This window comes from Python bivittatus, unplaced genomic scaffold (assembly GCF_059951505.1).
Source record: "Python bivittatus isolate LINGU-HERP-01145 unplaced genomic scaffold, Pbiv_v1 ctg000220_np1212, whole genome shotgun sequence".
Classification (NCBI taxonomy): Eukaryota; Metazoa; Chordata; class Lepidosauria; order Squamata; family Pythonidae; genus Python; species Python bivittatus.
The window spans coordinates 6,399,196-6,415,149 of NW_028277048.1; the positions used below are offsets into that span (position 1 = coordinate 6,399,196).

At 40.3% G+C, this 15,954-nt stretch overlaps 1 protein-coding gene across 5 annotated transcripts in view; it reads right to left on the minus strand.

Moving 5' to 3' along the window:
- Positions 1–4,750: 4,750 nt before the first annotated feature.
- GPR173 (G protein-coupled receptor 173) overlaps positions 4,751–15,954 on the minus strand; it is a 37,756-nt gene continuing 26,552 nt past the window's right edge. For 4 of the 5 annotated variants that reach the window (XM_088137734.1, XM_088137731.1, XM_025165113.2 and 1 more), the window contains exon 2: positions 4,751–8,173. In XM_088137734.1, coding sequence (XP_087993860.1) covers positions 6,971–8,083 — 1,113 coding nt within the window. In that variant the 5' untranslated portion in view covers positions 8,084–8,173 and the 3' untranslated portion in view covers positions 4,751–6,970. Of the gene's footprint in view, positions 8,174–12,727; positions 13,188–15,954 lie in introns of those variants that run through there. The other variant, XM_088137732.1, reaches the window with a different exon arrangement.

Sequence of the window (15,954 nt, forward strand, 5' to 3'; positions counted from 1 at the left end):
AATATATACACACATTCTGTGGATAAATGATTATTAGATGGAGATTATGTACTGTCATCACACTTGCTTCCTGGTTTCCTGCCCCCTTCAACTGTATCTTTCAATACTAATAACAGTTGGTTGGCTTCAGCTTAAGAGTACTGCTATTCCTGGCATATACTCTCTTAACTTGCTGCTTTTCATGCAGAAAAATCTATCCCACATTGCTTTGGAGCAAATGAGGAAAGATGGAGGGCAGTGCCATTAAGTGGATGCTAGAACAAATGGAGCTAGTCCAAAATGTTTAAGCTCTTGAAGCAGAAAATCTTAATGGCACACCCTTCATGGTGAATAGCACCCCAAATCTGCCACTTGAGATACCTACTTAATTTGTCTCACAGTAGTGTCAAGCATTTATTCCTGGTCTGGGAGGATATAAGAATCCTGGAATCATTTCTTATCCTTTTCATGCTGGGTTCCCTTGAGATGATCAAAACTATTGTTGAGTTTTCCTGTGCTAATTAAATCAGATTGATCACCATAGCACCACTGGGAAAGTAGAAGCCCATTTGCCAGGACCAGGTGTGGAATTTTCAAGGTTTTCCAGAAGCCACGCTGATGGTGTGAAGGGTAGGGAAAACTAGCATAGAGGCTCGGTAGTTTCAAAATGAATGTACAGTATTTGGCCCATATTCAATGTAAGGTGGCAGCCCCCCCCCTTTTTTTTAATAGGTTCACAATATTAAAAAATGAAAAAGTCAGAAGAAAAAGATACTTTAATGGTTGAAAGGAAGGGTTGCATAGGAAGACGGTTGTCCTGCGCAAAGGAGAACTGCCTTTAGTGAAGTCTATCGTGTGAAAAGAAAAGTCTTCAGGGGTGACCTACATAAAGCAAATTAACTCTGGTTACTTGGAGAAAAGCAGCGATCTTTTACTTGCTTTTTTATTCCCCTTTGGAGAGCACTGGAAGTAGTGGGCTTCCTGGCTGACTGCATTGCCAGTAGTGCCAAAAATGGTCCTTGTCAGTTCAGATCATTTGAAGCTTACTGTCAAGTGATCCTTGAAATCATTCTGGATACATCCAGAATTAATTACCAACGTTTCTGATTGTGATTGTCCCAATATGCACATATCAATAAATACAGATGCCATTTTTATGTCATCCCTTGCTATTAAGTTTAACAAAAAATAAAAACATGGCTTGTGCCTAGGGAACCCAAGGAACAGGACAGGCAGTGGAAAACTATACAGATTGCAGCCTGATGTAATGGCGAGGATTCTGTATGGGCCTCGGTGAAAATACCTGTACGCTTTTCTTTATGATGAATGGAATTCTTCCGAATGTGCTTCCCCATCACATTTCTCATATTACCTTTCACTGGAATTTCAGTGTTAGTCTCCCAGACAGCTGGGCCTGCTATTCCAGAGAATTGGATGGTTGCCCAAGGCAGCAGATACCATGTCATGCTACACCCTTTTCTGGGATGGCCGACTGCCTTCCTGTGGAGCAGAGGGCCTTTTTGTTGAAAAGGTTACATGCCAGTCCCATGAATGTTTCATGTGGAATGGAAGAAAATGCCATCTCTCCTTGACCTTAAGCAACATGTCTTGGGACAGACCTGGTCTCCCCACTCTTATTCTAAGCTACACTCCTTATTGTGTAGCTCTGAAGTTAGAAACAAAGGTACACAAACTTTTTCAGGCTGTGGTGTCAGAGAACAAATTTGATGTAATTTAATATCAATTAAACACAATTCATATGATTACTTTCAATATATTTAATAACTTTCCCCTTATGTCACATGAAAAATTTTGGAAAAGCTCTGTATGCTCAAGGCTTTGTGGAATTACATGCAGATCCGGAGCCACACTAGTTGTGCACTCCTCGCATAAATATGGCAATGGTGGGTGTTTCCTTATCACCTCAAAACGGAGCAGCAGTTGGTAATGTTCTTAGTGCTGTGGGGGAATTTATAATACTGATAATATACCATTGTAATGATACAGTAAAAGTGGCTGCTTTCTCACAACCTCAGTTAGATTCTGGGTGCTTCCTTGTAAGGATTCTGTGAAGTTCAGAAGCAGCTCCGGGAGTGTGTGATCCATGCCATCAGCTGTATTTAAAGAACAAACCAATTTATTTTTGGTTCAGCTGTGATTTATCTGAGACTGCAGTAAAATTAATCCCTCTAATGCTGTAGCTCTATGGAGCTTGTGGGGGGTCCATCTCCCCATTTGTGGGAGCTCCTCTCTCTGTCCAGCCCCTCAGGACTTTCAGGGAGAAAGATGGTGTGAAGCCTATCACACTCCTTCCCCACTCCCAGGAACTGCTTGGGTTTCTTTGCATACGAACAGACAAATATAACATAAAATAAGCACAGGGATGGAGGTTGGGTGAAAGACATTTTAAAAACTTCTTTTTGCATAGAGCACAAGTAAGGGCATTTGTGTTTCTCTGGGACCTGCGGTAATTCAGGGGTGGGCAGTGATTTCTTATCCCTTGCTCTCGGTGTTGCAAGTCCAGCAGAAAAAACAGGAATTGTGGATCACCTTGGAAGTGAAAAGAATGGCAGTGTGGAAGTGCTCCTGGCAAGTTTGTCAGTGTTTGATTTTAAAATGGGTGCAATGGGACACAAGGGGGGGGGCAAAATGGAGTTAGATAAGATATTGTCACAGACAACATGAAACTTGGCAGAACAGAGTTTTGCTGGAACAGAATCTGATCTAGGGCAGACTTATCAGATCTAGGGATGAGACATCTTTCCTGGGCACACTAAAGGCTTTTCAGCCCTGACTGTACTCGTGACCTTACAGAATTTGATTTAATTAGTTGGATTGCTAACATAATGGAACAAATTTCAAATTCTAGTTTCAGATTTGAGAGTAAGCAGTATGTCTGCCTCTGTAAGGGAAGAGACAAGTGTGTCGTTATGTGAAATAAGTTTGTCCCTTCAGAGCTTATGGTATAACTTTTCTGTGTCTATCTTAAATTTTTGAGGTAAAATGTACTAATGTGTAGTGTAGGACTTCATTATGATTTCCATCCTATAAAATAACTTGCCTAGAAAAGTCTATACATATTAAAGATGGGCAGCCAGACCTCTGGAGGCCCCAGAAGCTTTCCTTCTAACCTCTAATCCAAGTTTTCTCCTTCCAAACAGGCACATAATTAAGTATCTCAGACTTTTTAAAGCAGGAAGTTGGGCCAAGAGGCATTTCAAACAGCAAGGGAAGCTTTAAGAAAATCCTGTCCTTACAATGCACCATTGAATCATTCCCATGTTCAGACTGCAGAGGCTGGGTTCACACATCATGCTGATCCAAAACCAAACCAACCACATAAGAGCTTAGTGTGATGTGAGAATCAGGCCTAAAGAAATGTGCAGGGAAATGGTTGTGAATGCTGAGGTGCAAAAGGGTTTGCCAAAACCGCTGCTACTCATACTGTGGAAGAGGAATAGAAAATCTTTTGGCCATACTTTGGCTGGTGATGAAGTGAGTCAATAGTGGAGCCCAGGTTGCTAGATCTATTAGGTAGTGGAACTCATGTTGCTAGGTCTATTAACTTGAAATGGTTGCAATTTTTTTTAACAATCTTCCATTTTTTGCTGAATTTGTTTTTTTTCTTTCTCTTTTATATAAGAGTTAGAACTAAAATCTCCCCTGTGATAATTTTGTCATCCAACCTAGAGTCTTGATGAGGGGAAGATAGCAGGCACTCCTCTTCTTCTACCAATGTATGTCCATGCAAATATCATTAATATAATTTGATATATACACTTATGCCCTAGCAGTGAAAGCAGATGCACAGGTCAGCAGTGACAAACCTTTTCTTGCATTAAAACATGTCTCAGGTTCCAAAATATAGTTTAGCTTAGAATTCACTTTAGAGTTGCCAATATTTACTGGTGGAAGCAGAAGTTTAGAAGACTACATAAAATTAGAGGAAATGTGTGCATATAATTTAGAGGAGGGGCACTCAGCTCATACACAAATTCATTCTGTCTGTACATGATACTCTTCCAACAAACTCAGAAGCACAGTACTTTGCATTTTTTCAACTTTGCTCCATTCTCGGAAAATGTATTCTGTATGTATACAGGGGTCCAGATTAAAAACATAAGAACAATCCTAACCTTGATGTCTTCTTTGTTGACATTGGTTACCACAAATTTCTAAAAACAATGCAAAGTATTTTTTTTCAGGATCAAATTAGATATGATGCAACAAGGACCTTCGCTCTGGGGGACATGGAAAATTAATCCTTTTCCCATGGCACCACCTCTCTTTGTGCCTCTTAGCTACAGAAGGTGAAAAGGATAAATACCTGTCCTTTCATGGCTAAGGGCTATTTCCATCAGAGAAATGGTGCTAGATGGAAAGAAAACTCCTACTTCCACAACTGCCATTTAGATTAAAAGTAGCTGTTAGGAACTCTGGTCATGAATTTCACATCTGGTTTTTCTTTGTTTATATTTGGTCTTGCTTTTCATTAAAAAGAACCACCCAGGAATTTTGCATTTCATTGCATTTCATATGTATATTAAAAAACCCAAACCAAAACAAGAAAATCCCCAGAAAAAGGGGAAGTGGAAACAAATTTTGACACAAAAAGGGTGGTGGTGGGGTAGGATCAGTCTGAATCCTTATCCCAAATCTCAGTTTTCCACCCACTGAATTAAACCCCCAACCCACTATCCCAAGCTGTCCCCATTGGAAAGAAATTCAGAAGCATACATTGCAGGGGACACACATCCATCTGTCCTGTGCCCCCACCCAACCCTCCCTCCCTTGCGGTAGTCTCAATTTCTTTATTCATTTCCCCTTTAAAAAACAACAACAACTTTTTTCGTGTCTCTTTCCAGAAAACAAATTCTGGAAATCATCTGTTCATCTGCCATATTTTTCAAATATGGTTCTCCATGGGGTGGCCGTAATGCTGACCAGTGATTAAGGCCATTCTGTGGTGGCAGGACTGGAGGGTAAGACGAACAGTCTTCTTCAGAGGCAAAAGTAAACATCAGAGTCCTTTGAAGGGAAAACGTTGGGGAAAGCCCCAATCTCTGCACTAAATTCATCTGGTTCCCCAAATCCTGCCCCCACTCCCAGGCTCTGACTCTTCCATCTCCTGAACTAACGTTCTCTCGTTTCTTTCCCTGACATACAGCCCTCTTCAAATGTCCCATTTGCCTTTCTCACACAATACTGGCAACAAAGCCTCTTCCAGGAATCTCTCCCCAACACTTTCTTCCTCCTCGATCTTTTCTCCCAGCCCATGCCTCCCAATCCCATCCCATAAGGAGCATTTAATTGCAAACAGTAATCATGTCCATCTCAGTAGGATCAAACTATATGGCTAGGAATCGGTCAGTTTGAATTTGGAGAGTTCCTGCTTCAGAAAATGCAACGATGGGACAGGTGGGTACTATCACTAAGTATGAACTCAACCAGTCAGTTATAGCTTCTCCTGTTCCAAACCCCAAACTCTATTCATATTGTTGAATGAAAAGAGAATCAGGAATTCTGACCCCTATATTCCCCCTGCCCTCACTACAGTTCAGGTGTGACATTTTCTCTCCCAATTTTCTAACCAGTACACCCATGTTTTCTCTCACAGGCTGTCCACCCACCCCACTTTTTCCTATGGTTGATTTCCATCTTAAGGTTTAGCAGCAGAACTAGGATGCCTTTTCTAACTCAAGAGGCACTTTGTCCTCTTTCCATCAGTGATCCAAAGGCCAATAGCTTGTCTGCTGGAATAAATCCAGAAATATGGGATAGTAAATTTGGGCAGGTGAGCTTCTCTTACTTAAACTGAAAACATCTCTCAACAGGAGATGCAGACAATGTTGTGATATGTGGCATGGGCAGGTGTTTTGAGTGTCTGCAAGTAGGGAGGGGTGGCTATAGAAATATATAAACCTTGAACAGTAGTGTTCTTTACTTTTCATCTTAGCAGAATATGTACTACCACACTGACATCACGCCTTATGATTTCCATGTAGTCACCCTACATTTCTCTGCAGCCTTGGATGCACTCTACTTTGCATATTGATATATCATTTCCCACTCTTAAGGGAATGGGTTCCTCCCACACACACACAGGCCTCTCCCCACCAAATGCATCTCCTGCATCTTCCTCCTTGCATTGTTCCAGGGTGACATGGTCTACAGGATCCTGGATTGGTTGCTGCCATGGCAACTGAGGTGGAGTTTCCAAGGCTCCCTGGTTACCGCTTCTGACAGACAAAGAGCTAAGTCATGGCTGGCTCCATGGCATTCCCTTGAACAACTCTGTCTGCTGCTTCCTTTCCTCCACCCTCTCTCGGCCCATCCTCCATCCCCCCATAGCCCCACAAATTCTGAGATCATGTGGAATTTATTTCATTGATGGAGTTACTGGATCAGAAAATTAATCTTGCATAAAAGTACATTCCATCAATAGGGACCCCTTTTAATTGTCACCCTCTAGCTGTAAAACCAAACAAAACCACTGAGCGCAAACTATTTCTGCTCCAGTGAGTGGAATAGTTTTGGCTTCACTCTAGGAGATCAAACCCAAAAATCTAACTCTGGCCTACTTTCAAAGCAATAATGGGTATTAAGAAGCTAGGGATAGAGTTTTGTAGGGACAGTCTTAAATGATTTGATAGAGTTTGGGGATTATAAAACCAGGAAAGCATAGGATATTTTTCACCTCTTCTGAGAACTGATGGAATACTACTAGGGACCAAATACTGTCATCATATGGCTCTGGATTTACCCCAGAGGAACACAGACCAGAATCCAGCTCTGGTCTCATAGCAGCTAATGGATGATTTTGATAACGACCCTTAGACAACTGAGAGATCAGAGTGTTTGTGATACAAGTACTCTGGGGGACCATGACCTGTTGCAGGGGAAGAAAAACCTTGTGTGACATATGAGGAAAAAGAAAATCAAATACAGTTGGCATGGGTGGGGTGCATTCTAGCCAACCTTTTAGCATTCCTCACATCACACAGTAAGGCTCTCTGGGCAATTCAGGCTCTGTCCTCCAGCAGGGAATGTGGGCAATCAAGCCTTTCTTGAGGTCTTTGTTGAGTAGAAAGCAAACTATGGGATTGACAGCAGCTTGGGCAAAGCTCATCCAAACGGCTGTGGAGAGGTAGCGGTGGGGGATGCTACAGGCTTTGACAAATACCCTCCAATAGCAGGCCACAATGTAGGGTGACCAGAGCACCAAGAAGAGCAAAGTGATGACGTAGAACATCCTGCCTAGCTTCTTCTCAGCCTTGAATTCTTCCATGCCCAGCAAGCGCCGATTGGCAGCATGGGCGTTCTGCCGTATGCCCAACAATGTAGGAGGCATGGGGCCACGGCCAAAGCCAGCAATCCAGTTGGCCGCAGCTTGTCCAGTGGCTCCAGGTCCATGGAACGTCCAGTTCTGGCTGATAGCTGGAACCATTTGGACAGGCTTCATCTTACGATGGCGGTACTCAAAGAGCAGTAGCTTGATATAAACCACGTGGGTGGCGAAGATCAGCACGGCTAGCATGAGCATGAAGCCCAGGGTGTCATTGGCTTTGAAGTAGCGGTGCTCAAAGATGCACTGGTCTTCCTCACGGATGAACTTGTAGGTCCCAACATCAAAGACTGGTGGAAAGGCCATAGCCACTGACAAAGTCCACACCATGCAGATGACAGCAATGCACGTCCAGAAAGTCATGCGTTTCGCATAGAAGCGGTGGTGAGCCACAGCCATATAGCGAGTGACGCTGATGCAGAAGAGGAGAAAGGCAGCATGGAAACAGAAGAGAACAGCCATGAAGGCCACAATCTTGCAGCTCAGTACACTGTAGGTCCAAGCAGAGCCATGGCGGATAGAGACGAGAACAAAAGGAAAGCAGACAGCTGAGCGGATCACATCAGCCAGGCACAGATCCAGTAAGAAGTAATAGGGGGCCTTGTGGAGACCACGTTCTTTCAACACCAGCAGTGAGAGAGACAGATTCCCTGCTAGACTCACACAGATGATGAGGCCCAGGAGTAGCAGCTTGGCGTAAGTGGAAGCTGGGCTGGGTGCTGAGCCATGGGCCTCTTCAGTCTCATTGGCGCTGGCCATCTTTAGGCTGGGGAAGGAAAGGGGGAACCTGGGTCAGCGGCAATGTGCCCGGTGACAGCCCATGTCCCCAGTACTAAAGGGAGGCATTGTCTGTAGGGAAAAAAGCAGGAAAAAAATATGGGAAAGAAAGCATTAATCGGTGGCAGTGTAATAACTTTTTCTCACCAGGCTGAAATCAAACCCTAAGAGTCGTGTTCTGGAATAATCATGAACACCTCAACATCCAAATGAAAGATGCCCCAGAGTCTTTAAAGGAAAAACTTCAGGCTATTTTTTTTTTGCATAGGTGATGATGAAAACATATTTGCACAAATTAATATTAAAGTGATCTCTAGAACACCTTAATGCTCTGAGAACTTGTAAACTCACAGAGGATTTGAGAGCGTGCTCAGGATTTGGGGGGAGCCACTGGTGTCAGATGCAACTGGCAGCACCAGAATGCTGTTTCTGGCATGTGGAGGACTCAGTCAGTTGTGCCACCCTGAGCACCGTACACTTATTCTCTCTCTCTCTCACACACACACACGCTTGTTCCTGCCCTTCTTCTAAGAGCTCGTTATAATGATACTCTCCTTTAACCTCACAATACTGCAATTAAATTAAAAAGAGACATCTTCCTAAGCCATGATGTCATTAACCATAGTTCATTGCATGTAATAAAGTGAGTTCCCCCATACCTCTAATGTGTAATCTGTAGTTTACCAACTAAAATGGTGGACTCACGTGTTCTATTAATCCATAAACACTCCATTTGTAAAGCAAGCCATGGCTCAGTAATGGGTGAACCCAGCCGCTGACTGGCTGAGCGGGGTTTTACATATAACTCATTTATTCCCCTACAAACTGGATCCTCGCTGACAAGAGACCCACCCTGTCAGCTGCAGTTTCTTATCCTAGAGAAGAAGAATTTCATCCATTCGCTGTCACTTTGAGCCAGTATTGGACATGAACCTCATCCTAGGTTCTCACCCTGACTAATAATTTTGGGGGAGAAGGGAGACATAAGGAGCTCTGTCAGAATTCTCAGGAGAAACCATAACACTTAAACTGGTGTGGAATAAATACATGTTTGTAATTTTCAAGTATCCTCTGTGCACTTTTTTGGGACATGTGGTTAAAACTTTAGACACCACAGTTTCACTGGCTTCTCCTTTCTGCCAAGCTGCTTCATACATTTTGAGCTCCGTGCAGTCGTCAGAAACATTCAGAAGGGAAGTGCTTCTGTCCTTCAGACCTGTCTGAGAAGCAGTAATCTTTCTGAATGCAATACTAGTCGTTAATATGTGTTGTAATTATTGGGCAAATTCCCAGCTTGGGGATGAAGACAATTAAAAGCAATGCTGTTAGTCAGTAATACCAGTTTACTTTATGATTCTGAGGTTCTTCTAAATTTAAAACTTTTTTTTTCATTCACAGAAGCTCATTTTTATTTAAGCATCAACTCTATGGGAGTTAGTAGCACCACAAATAAGCAAGCACAAATGGATACGTTCACAGATGGTTTTCTTTTGCATGTGGGGATTGCTCAGTTCCTTGGCCAGTGTTAGATGATTAGACAGATCTCTTAATAGGAGGATGGAAAGCTGCCTTATATTGAGTCAGATCATTCATCCGGCATCAATATATTAGGTTAGAATTGTCTGCTACAGTGATTGGCAGTCCTTCAGACAGGTGCCTTTCCCAGCCCTAACTGGAATTGATACAATTTGTACTTTGGTGTATGGAAGGAATTTTGTCAGGCGCTGCTTATATGTGAAGATTTATTTTATTTTATTTTATTTTATTTTATTTATTTATTTATTTATTTATTTATATGCCTTTTCTTACGCAATTCTGAAAATCAGACTCCAATCCCTGTTCAGGCTTGGTCATTCTGGAATAGGAAATGTCAAATAGTGTCATGAGTAGCAAATTAAATATTTAGTTCCCTGTGAGCCCCAAATGCCCCCTGATACAAGAGGCTTCCTGTTACACGAGGGATGTACAATGTAAGAGTTGGATGGCACTCTTGATTCTGAGACTACCCTTCAAAAATGGGTGGGGCCAGGACAAATCTAACATTTGTCTTATTTCATTTCCATTTAAATTGTGTCTGTGTGTGTGCCTGTGTATCTCTCTCTCATTAAGGGATGTGCAAAGGATTTTGATGACTTTTCTAATGCAAATCTGAAACTATCCATGCTTATAAAGGGCCAGATCAATCTCTAAAGAATCAGAAATCAGTGAGGTGAGTGGTTGCCTTTCAAGATTCTTCTTACATAGTCATAGTTACATAAATGGTAGCTAATCCTTACACATTCCTCACAGCGCAGACAAGCAAAAAATCAGAAGGAGTCAGGTAACACTTGTTCCAGCTAACACCTTTTATTAAAAGGCAAAGCTTATGCCTTTTAATAAAACGTGTTAGTTGGAAAAGGTGTTACTAGACTCTTTCCGATTGTTTGCTATTATAAACTATTATGGCTCTCTTCCTCCAAAGCAAACAATTGCTGACTTATCCTGAAGATGCTCAAAACGAGACTAGGATCAAATTTTTAAGAAACAGGTTTTTTACACAGCAGCACATAGCTGCTATGCACTTTAATTCTAAAAGGACTTAATCACATTTGCTCATGTTCACCCATTGTTACGTTGTTTTCCTCCTTCCTCATACCCCAGTCTTTCCTGTTCCCTGTTGGCATTTGGGCTGCACACCTTCTGGCGCATAAGTACTAGGCAGACTGATCTCTCTTTTATTTATTGGGGCAGGGTGGGGGGAAGATGACAATAGACAGAACGGTGAATCTCCCACACTTGATTGACTTTGCTGGTACAGGAAAGATATGAGGACGGGTGGCCCTTGTTAGTCGTTTTCCATTCCAGCCTAGCAAGCCCAGGTAACAAAACTATGGATAACAAGATCTTGAAAAAACATACTTGGTGCATGCCCATCTGCTGATTTGTGTGTAAAGTAAAAACAAGCCCCAAACCACAGATACATGAAAGCATTTAATATGCATACCAAGCTCTGGCCTCTAACAGAACCATGGATAACAAGGGCCACCAATGTGTCTCTGGGTATTACATTTTTAAATATATATTTATTTTGGAACTCAATCTGTTAATGTTTCGTGAGTCTGTGGAATTCTGAAATTCTGCATAAATAACCGCTTCCCCCTGAGATTCGGGTGCCTTTTTGCCTTTTCCCCAAACATTAGGGCCAGGATGTTAGGGGAGCCCAACATACGTGTGTTTCATGGAACTGTTATATAGTGCCTTCCCCCCACTTGTATTGTATTATTTTAATTGGGTTTTTTATGCATTGCTCGCCACCCAGAGTTATGTATTTAAGTTGGGTGGCTATATGAATTTTATAAATAAATAAATAAATAAATAAATAAATAAAATGTTGATTATCAGATATTTGTATCACACAGAATCCTAATGAGATCATTTGCTATTAAAAGTTTTTGGCAGATCAAATAATAATGCCTCCCCATCTCTGCGCTATTCCATTATTATATACATACATACCCATCACGGAGATGAACAATGCTAGGCAGAGTGAAGAAAAAAGTAAGAGGTACTAAGCAGTATAAATTAAGCACATGGGAAAATAAAAGAAGAAAAAAATTAAATGTAATTTACGCTAACCCCATTATTATACTGCTTCATATCTTTCTATTCTTGCCTACCATCCTTGCTTTCTCCATATCCATTTATAGGTTGCTTTTCATTCTGCAAACATTTCAGCTCTTTTTTTGGGGCGGGGGGAATACATCCAGCCATGACGTACTCAGTCTTCCTAATCCTCTCAACAATTGACTCTTCTTCATATATTTACTAATGTAATTTGATCCTCATTCATTTTCTGTATATAATCAAACCATCTCAATACTTCTTCATACCGAAGATTCACTTTTGTATTCAATCCACAGTCATACAGCATGAATTCATTCTTGACCCATCTTGTTTACTACATACACATTTTAAGTATCCCATTAATATTTTTAATATTTTTCCTCCTTATGTACTCAACTCTCACCATATACCAAAGTGAGCAGAGGTACATAGCAGTTTTCGCTTTTTTCAACAAACATTCATTTCTTGCAAAGAACACACACTACCCACTACTTTTCTATCTGCATTTGCACATATTAAAATTTCCCCATCCATTTCCCCATATTTAGTAAATATTGTACTACAGTTCATCTATTTGATCTATTTTTTTACCATTTATGTACAATTTCAACTATTTGCTGTATTTTCTCGGTCAAACATATTCCCCTTTCCACACATTAATTTTCAGATCCATACTTTTGTTGCACCATACAATCTACCTAATATTCACTATAAATCATTCAGGTTCCCATTCACCAATACAGTATAATTTCAGTACAAAAATACATGCATATTCACATTCCCAACTGACACACTGCTACCATTACCACAAGTATTTCTTAGACTTGTGGTGATGGTAGCAGTGTATATTAAACAACTGTCAGCTCTTCAAGGTAGATTAGACTAGGAAACCAAAATCATGCATGCTAATACTACTTTTATTGTATGGTTATAGTAACAGAATTTTGCAAGTCTGAATGTGCTTCCCCCCTCCCTCCCTTTATCTTCATGAAAACTAGGGAGGGTCTTGTCTGAGACACTTACTCAGATTACAGTTCTGGCCCAGATTCAGATTTCTTTTATCTGACCACTGTCTTGGTTGCGACTCTTCCTCCTGTTGCTCAAGGTTATTCCTTCTGCCATTACATCAACTAAAGGAACATCACACATCATTTTCTTACTCTCTGCTCAATGTTGAATCATTTGCTAAGCATTCCATTTATTTTTATGCATGCTTTACTTCCATCATACACTCTTCTTAATTACATTCTGCAACCAACCTTCATATTCATGCAAAACATTCCATAATACAAGCCTACTCATTTTATTGTATCCTTTCTTTAAATCAACAATATACTTTCTCATACTGTCAGCTCTACCCCATACACATGCAATTAACTTTCTCATATTCATGCATTTCTCAATGACTTGCTGAAGTACAAAAAAATGATCTGCACATTTCCTGCCTAGGATAAGGCTGTATTGCACTTACCAAAATTTTGTTCAATTTCTCCTCTTGTACCATTTCAATTAGAATTATGCCAAACCCCTTTCTCAAGAACACTTAATGAATAATCTCCCTTTAGTTTTTGCATTTAGTCTTACAGGCTTACATTTCCCTTTATATAAGGAAACAATAATGGCATTCTGCCAACTGTCAGATACAGATGCAGTATTCACATGGACATGAAATAAGACACAAAGCCACTTAGCAAATCATATTAATATGTTAACATTGCTCTAGTTACACCATCTACGCCTGCAGCCTTATTATTTTTCAACATTCTTATAGCATTTATGACCTTTCATCATTTTTTGTGGACACTAATTTTGTAGCATTTATTTCAATTACATTCTTCACTATCATACCCTTAGAAATCTCTAAAATACTTCTTTCAGTATTCCCTCACTTCAGTTTCATCCTAAATAATTTCATCACTTTTATGATGAACTGGAGAGTCAGTTTGGTGTAGTGGTGAAGGTGTTGGCCTAAAAACCAGGAGACTGTGAGTTCTAGGCCTCCCTTAGGCATGAAAGCCGGCTTTGGGCCAGTCACTTTCTCTCAGCCCACCCAACCCCCGAGGATTGTTGTTGTTGTGGGGAACACAGGAGGCAAGAGTATTAGGCAAACTCAATGTTTGCTACCTTGAGTTATACATAAAAAGGTGGGATAAAATATAATAGCAATAATAATAATAGTAATAATAATAATTCATAATCCATTTACTCTACTGGAAGCTTCTTGTTTAGACCTTTTAATTCACTTCCAAAATAACTTTATTTCCATCAAAATGGCTCTTCACTTTGAGCCTCTACCTCTTTCTTAACTGTTCCTGGGTATCTCTGAACACATTTTTTGCAACTATCTTTTTCTCTCCATCCATGTTATACAACATTTTTCTCTTCTAGTTTTTTTGTTTTGTTTTGGCAGTAATCATAATCTTACATGCATTTTCTTCTCACCCACAGATTATTTCAGTTCATTCTACCAACCATTCTTTTCAATATTTCCCATCAGTGTAACTCCATACATTCTGTGGCACTTCATACCATAGTTAATTTCAGGCAGCTTTCACATAATTTTTCCTTTTCTCCATTTTTCATTCATATTGTAAGGAGATTAATCTGACTTCAAATATTTTTTCATATTGCACTCTCCCTGCAGTTGCTCAACGTTGACTTTTCTTTCACTTCTTTCCTTTTCTTTCATATTAACTTTGTTTCCTAAAAACACTCTTGATATACCAAATAATGGTCTATCCCACATTCAGAGCCTATCCCCACATTTGTATCCTTCATTAGTTCTCTTCACTTTTGATTGTAAACAAGCAAATCAGTCATGCTTTGCAATTCATTCCTTTACCATGTATACACATGAATAGACTCTCTTTGTCTACCAAACATATAACATAGTACCTATTTTTCTTTCTTTAATTTCTTTCATTAATTCATGTTCTTTTCCATTTGCTCCTCTTTCATTTCAAGTCACAATCTTCCCTGTGCCCATCAATATTGACTTCCACCAATGTCCTCATTGTTTCGGTCAACTGAACACTTTTTGGTCACATAACGCTTTTAGTAGGATAAAGTAGACAAGGTTACCAGCCTTAGTCCTACCAATACCACATGCAGCATTCCCTATTAACAGTAAGGACACAATACTGCTCAGTTTGGGTATATTTTGCCCAGTATAATGCAAGCCCAACCAAAGCCCAGTTTTATTCCAAGCATGTGCATGCTCTTGTATGCAAACTAGGATCTCTAGTCTGGGGATACCTCCCATGCCAACATATAGCTGCCCATATCCCACCAAATAGGAGATCTGCACATGTTCTGATATACTCAGGAATTCATGAATTCCTTATTTATGTACCATAATAGAAGCAAACCTCTGGATAGTGGGTGCTCTATAAATATTAAGAAATCCCTCTCATTTATATTTGCCACGTTTCAGAAGTTATGTTTTCATATTCAGTTTTTACTATGAATGGGTGTGACTTTTATAACATAGTCCGCTACCACTCAAGTCATTGGTCCATACAACTAGTATTTCTTTTCTTTTTTTTCTGACAGGCACCAGTTTTTCAGGGTCTCAGCCAATGGTATTTTACATCATTTGCTACTTTTTTCCCTATTAGATTTGGTAGAGAATGGTGCTTGGACCTTCCACATATATAGCATGGACTATTCTACTACTCCAGATATTTGAGAACATTCACATTCCTGACACTCACAATAAGCCACCACACAGTAAAAACCTAGACAAAAAGGAAAGAGTCTCTTACTATAAGGACATGCCATACTGATCAGCCATGCTTTAATCTGGCACATCATGGACTATCTTGCTAGTCCTTTTCTCAGTGAGATATAGCATCAAATAGCTTATTAAAATCACAAGTTAATCACCAGGCCACTCAGTAAGTAACAAGCTTGAGGTTTATGTTATATCGAGGGCTCTAGTGATGTTCTCTAAGAGGACTGATGCTCTGCTAACCAATGGGGCAGGACTGGAGCTAATAACATACAGAAGTCTTCTTTTCTTCTCCACACTCTTAAGCTTGTCCTTTAACTATTTTCTCTTTCTAACCTTCTGTTTCCTTAAATTGCTGACACTGAAATTATAAGTGGTTAAAGTTTATTAAGATACACCATTCTACCTTCCAAAAAATATTGGGAGAAAGTCTGAAATAAGGCTTTTGCCACATACAGTTGAGGCCAGCTGTACCTCTATTAGGCTATAGGACCCTACCAAACACAGAGTTGTAGCATGC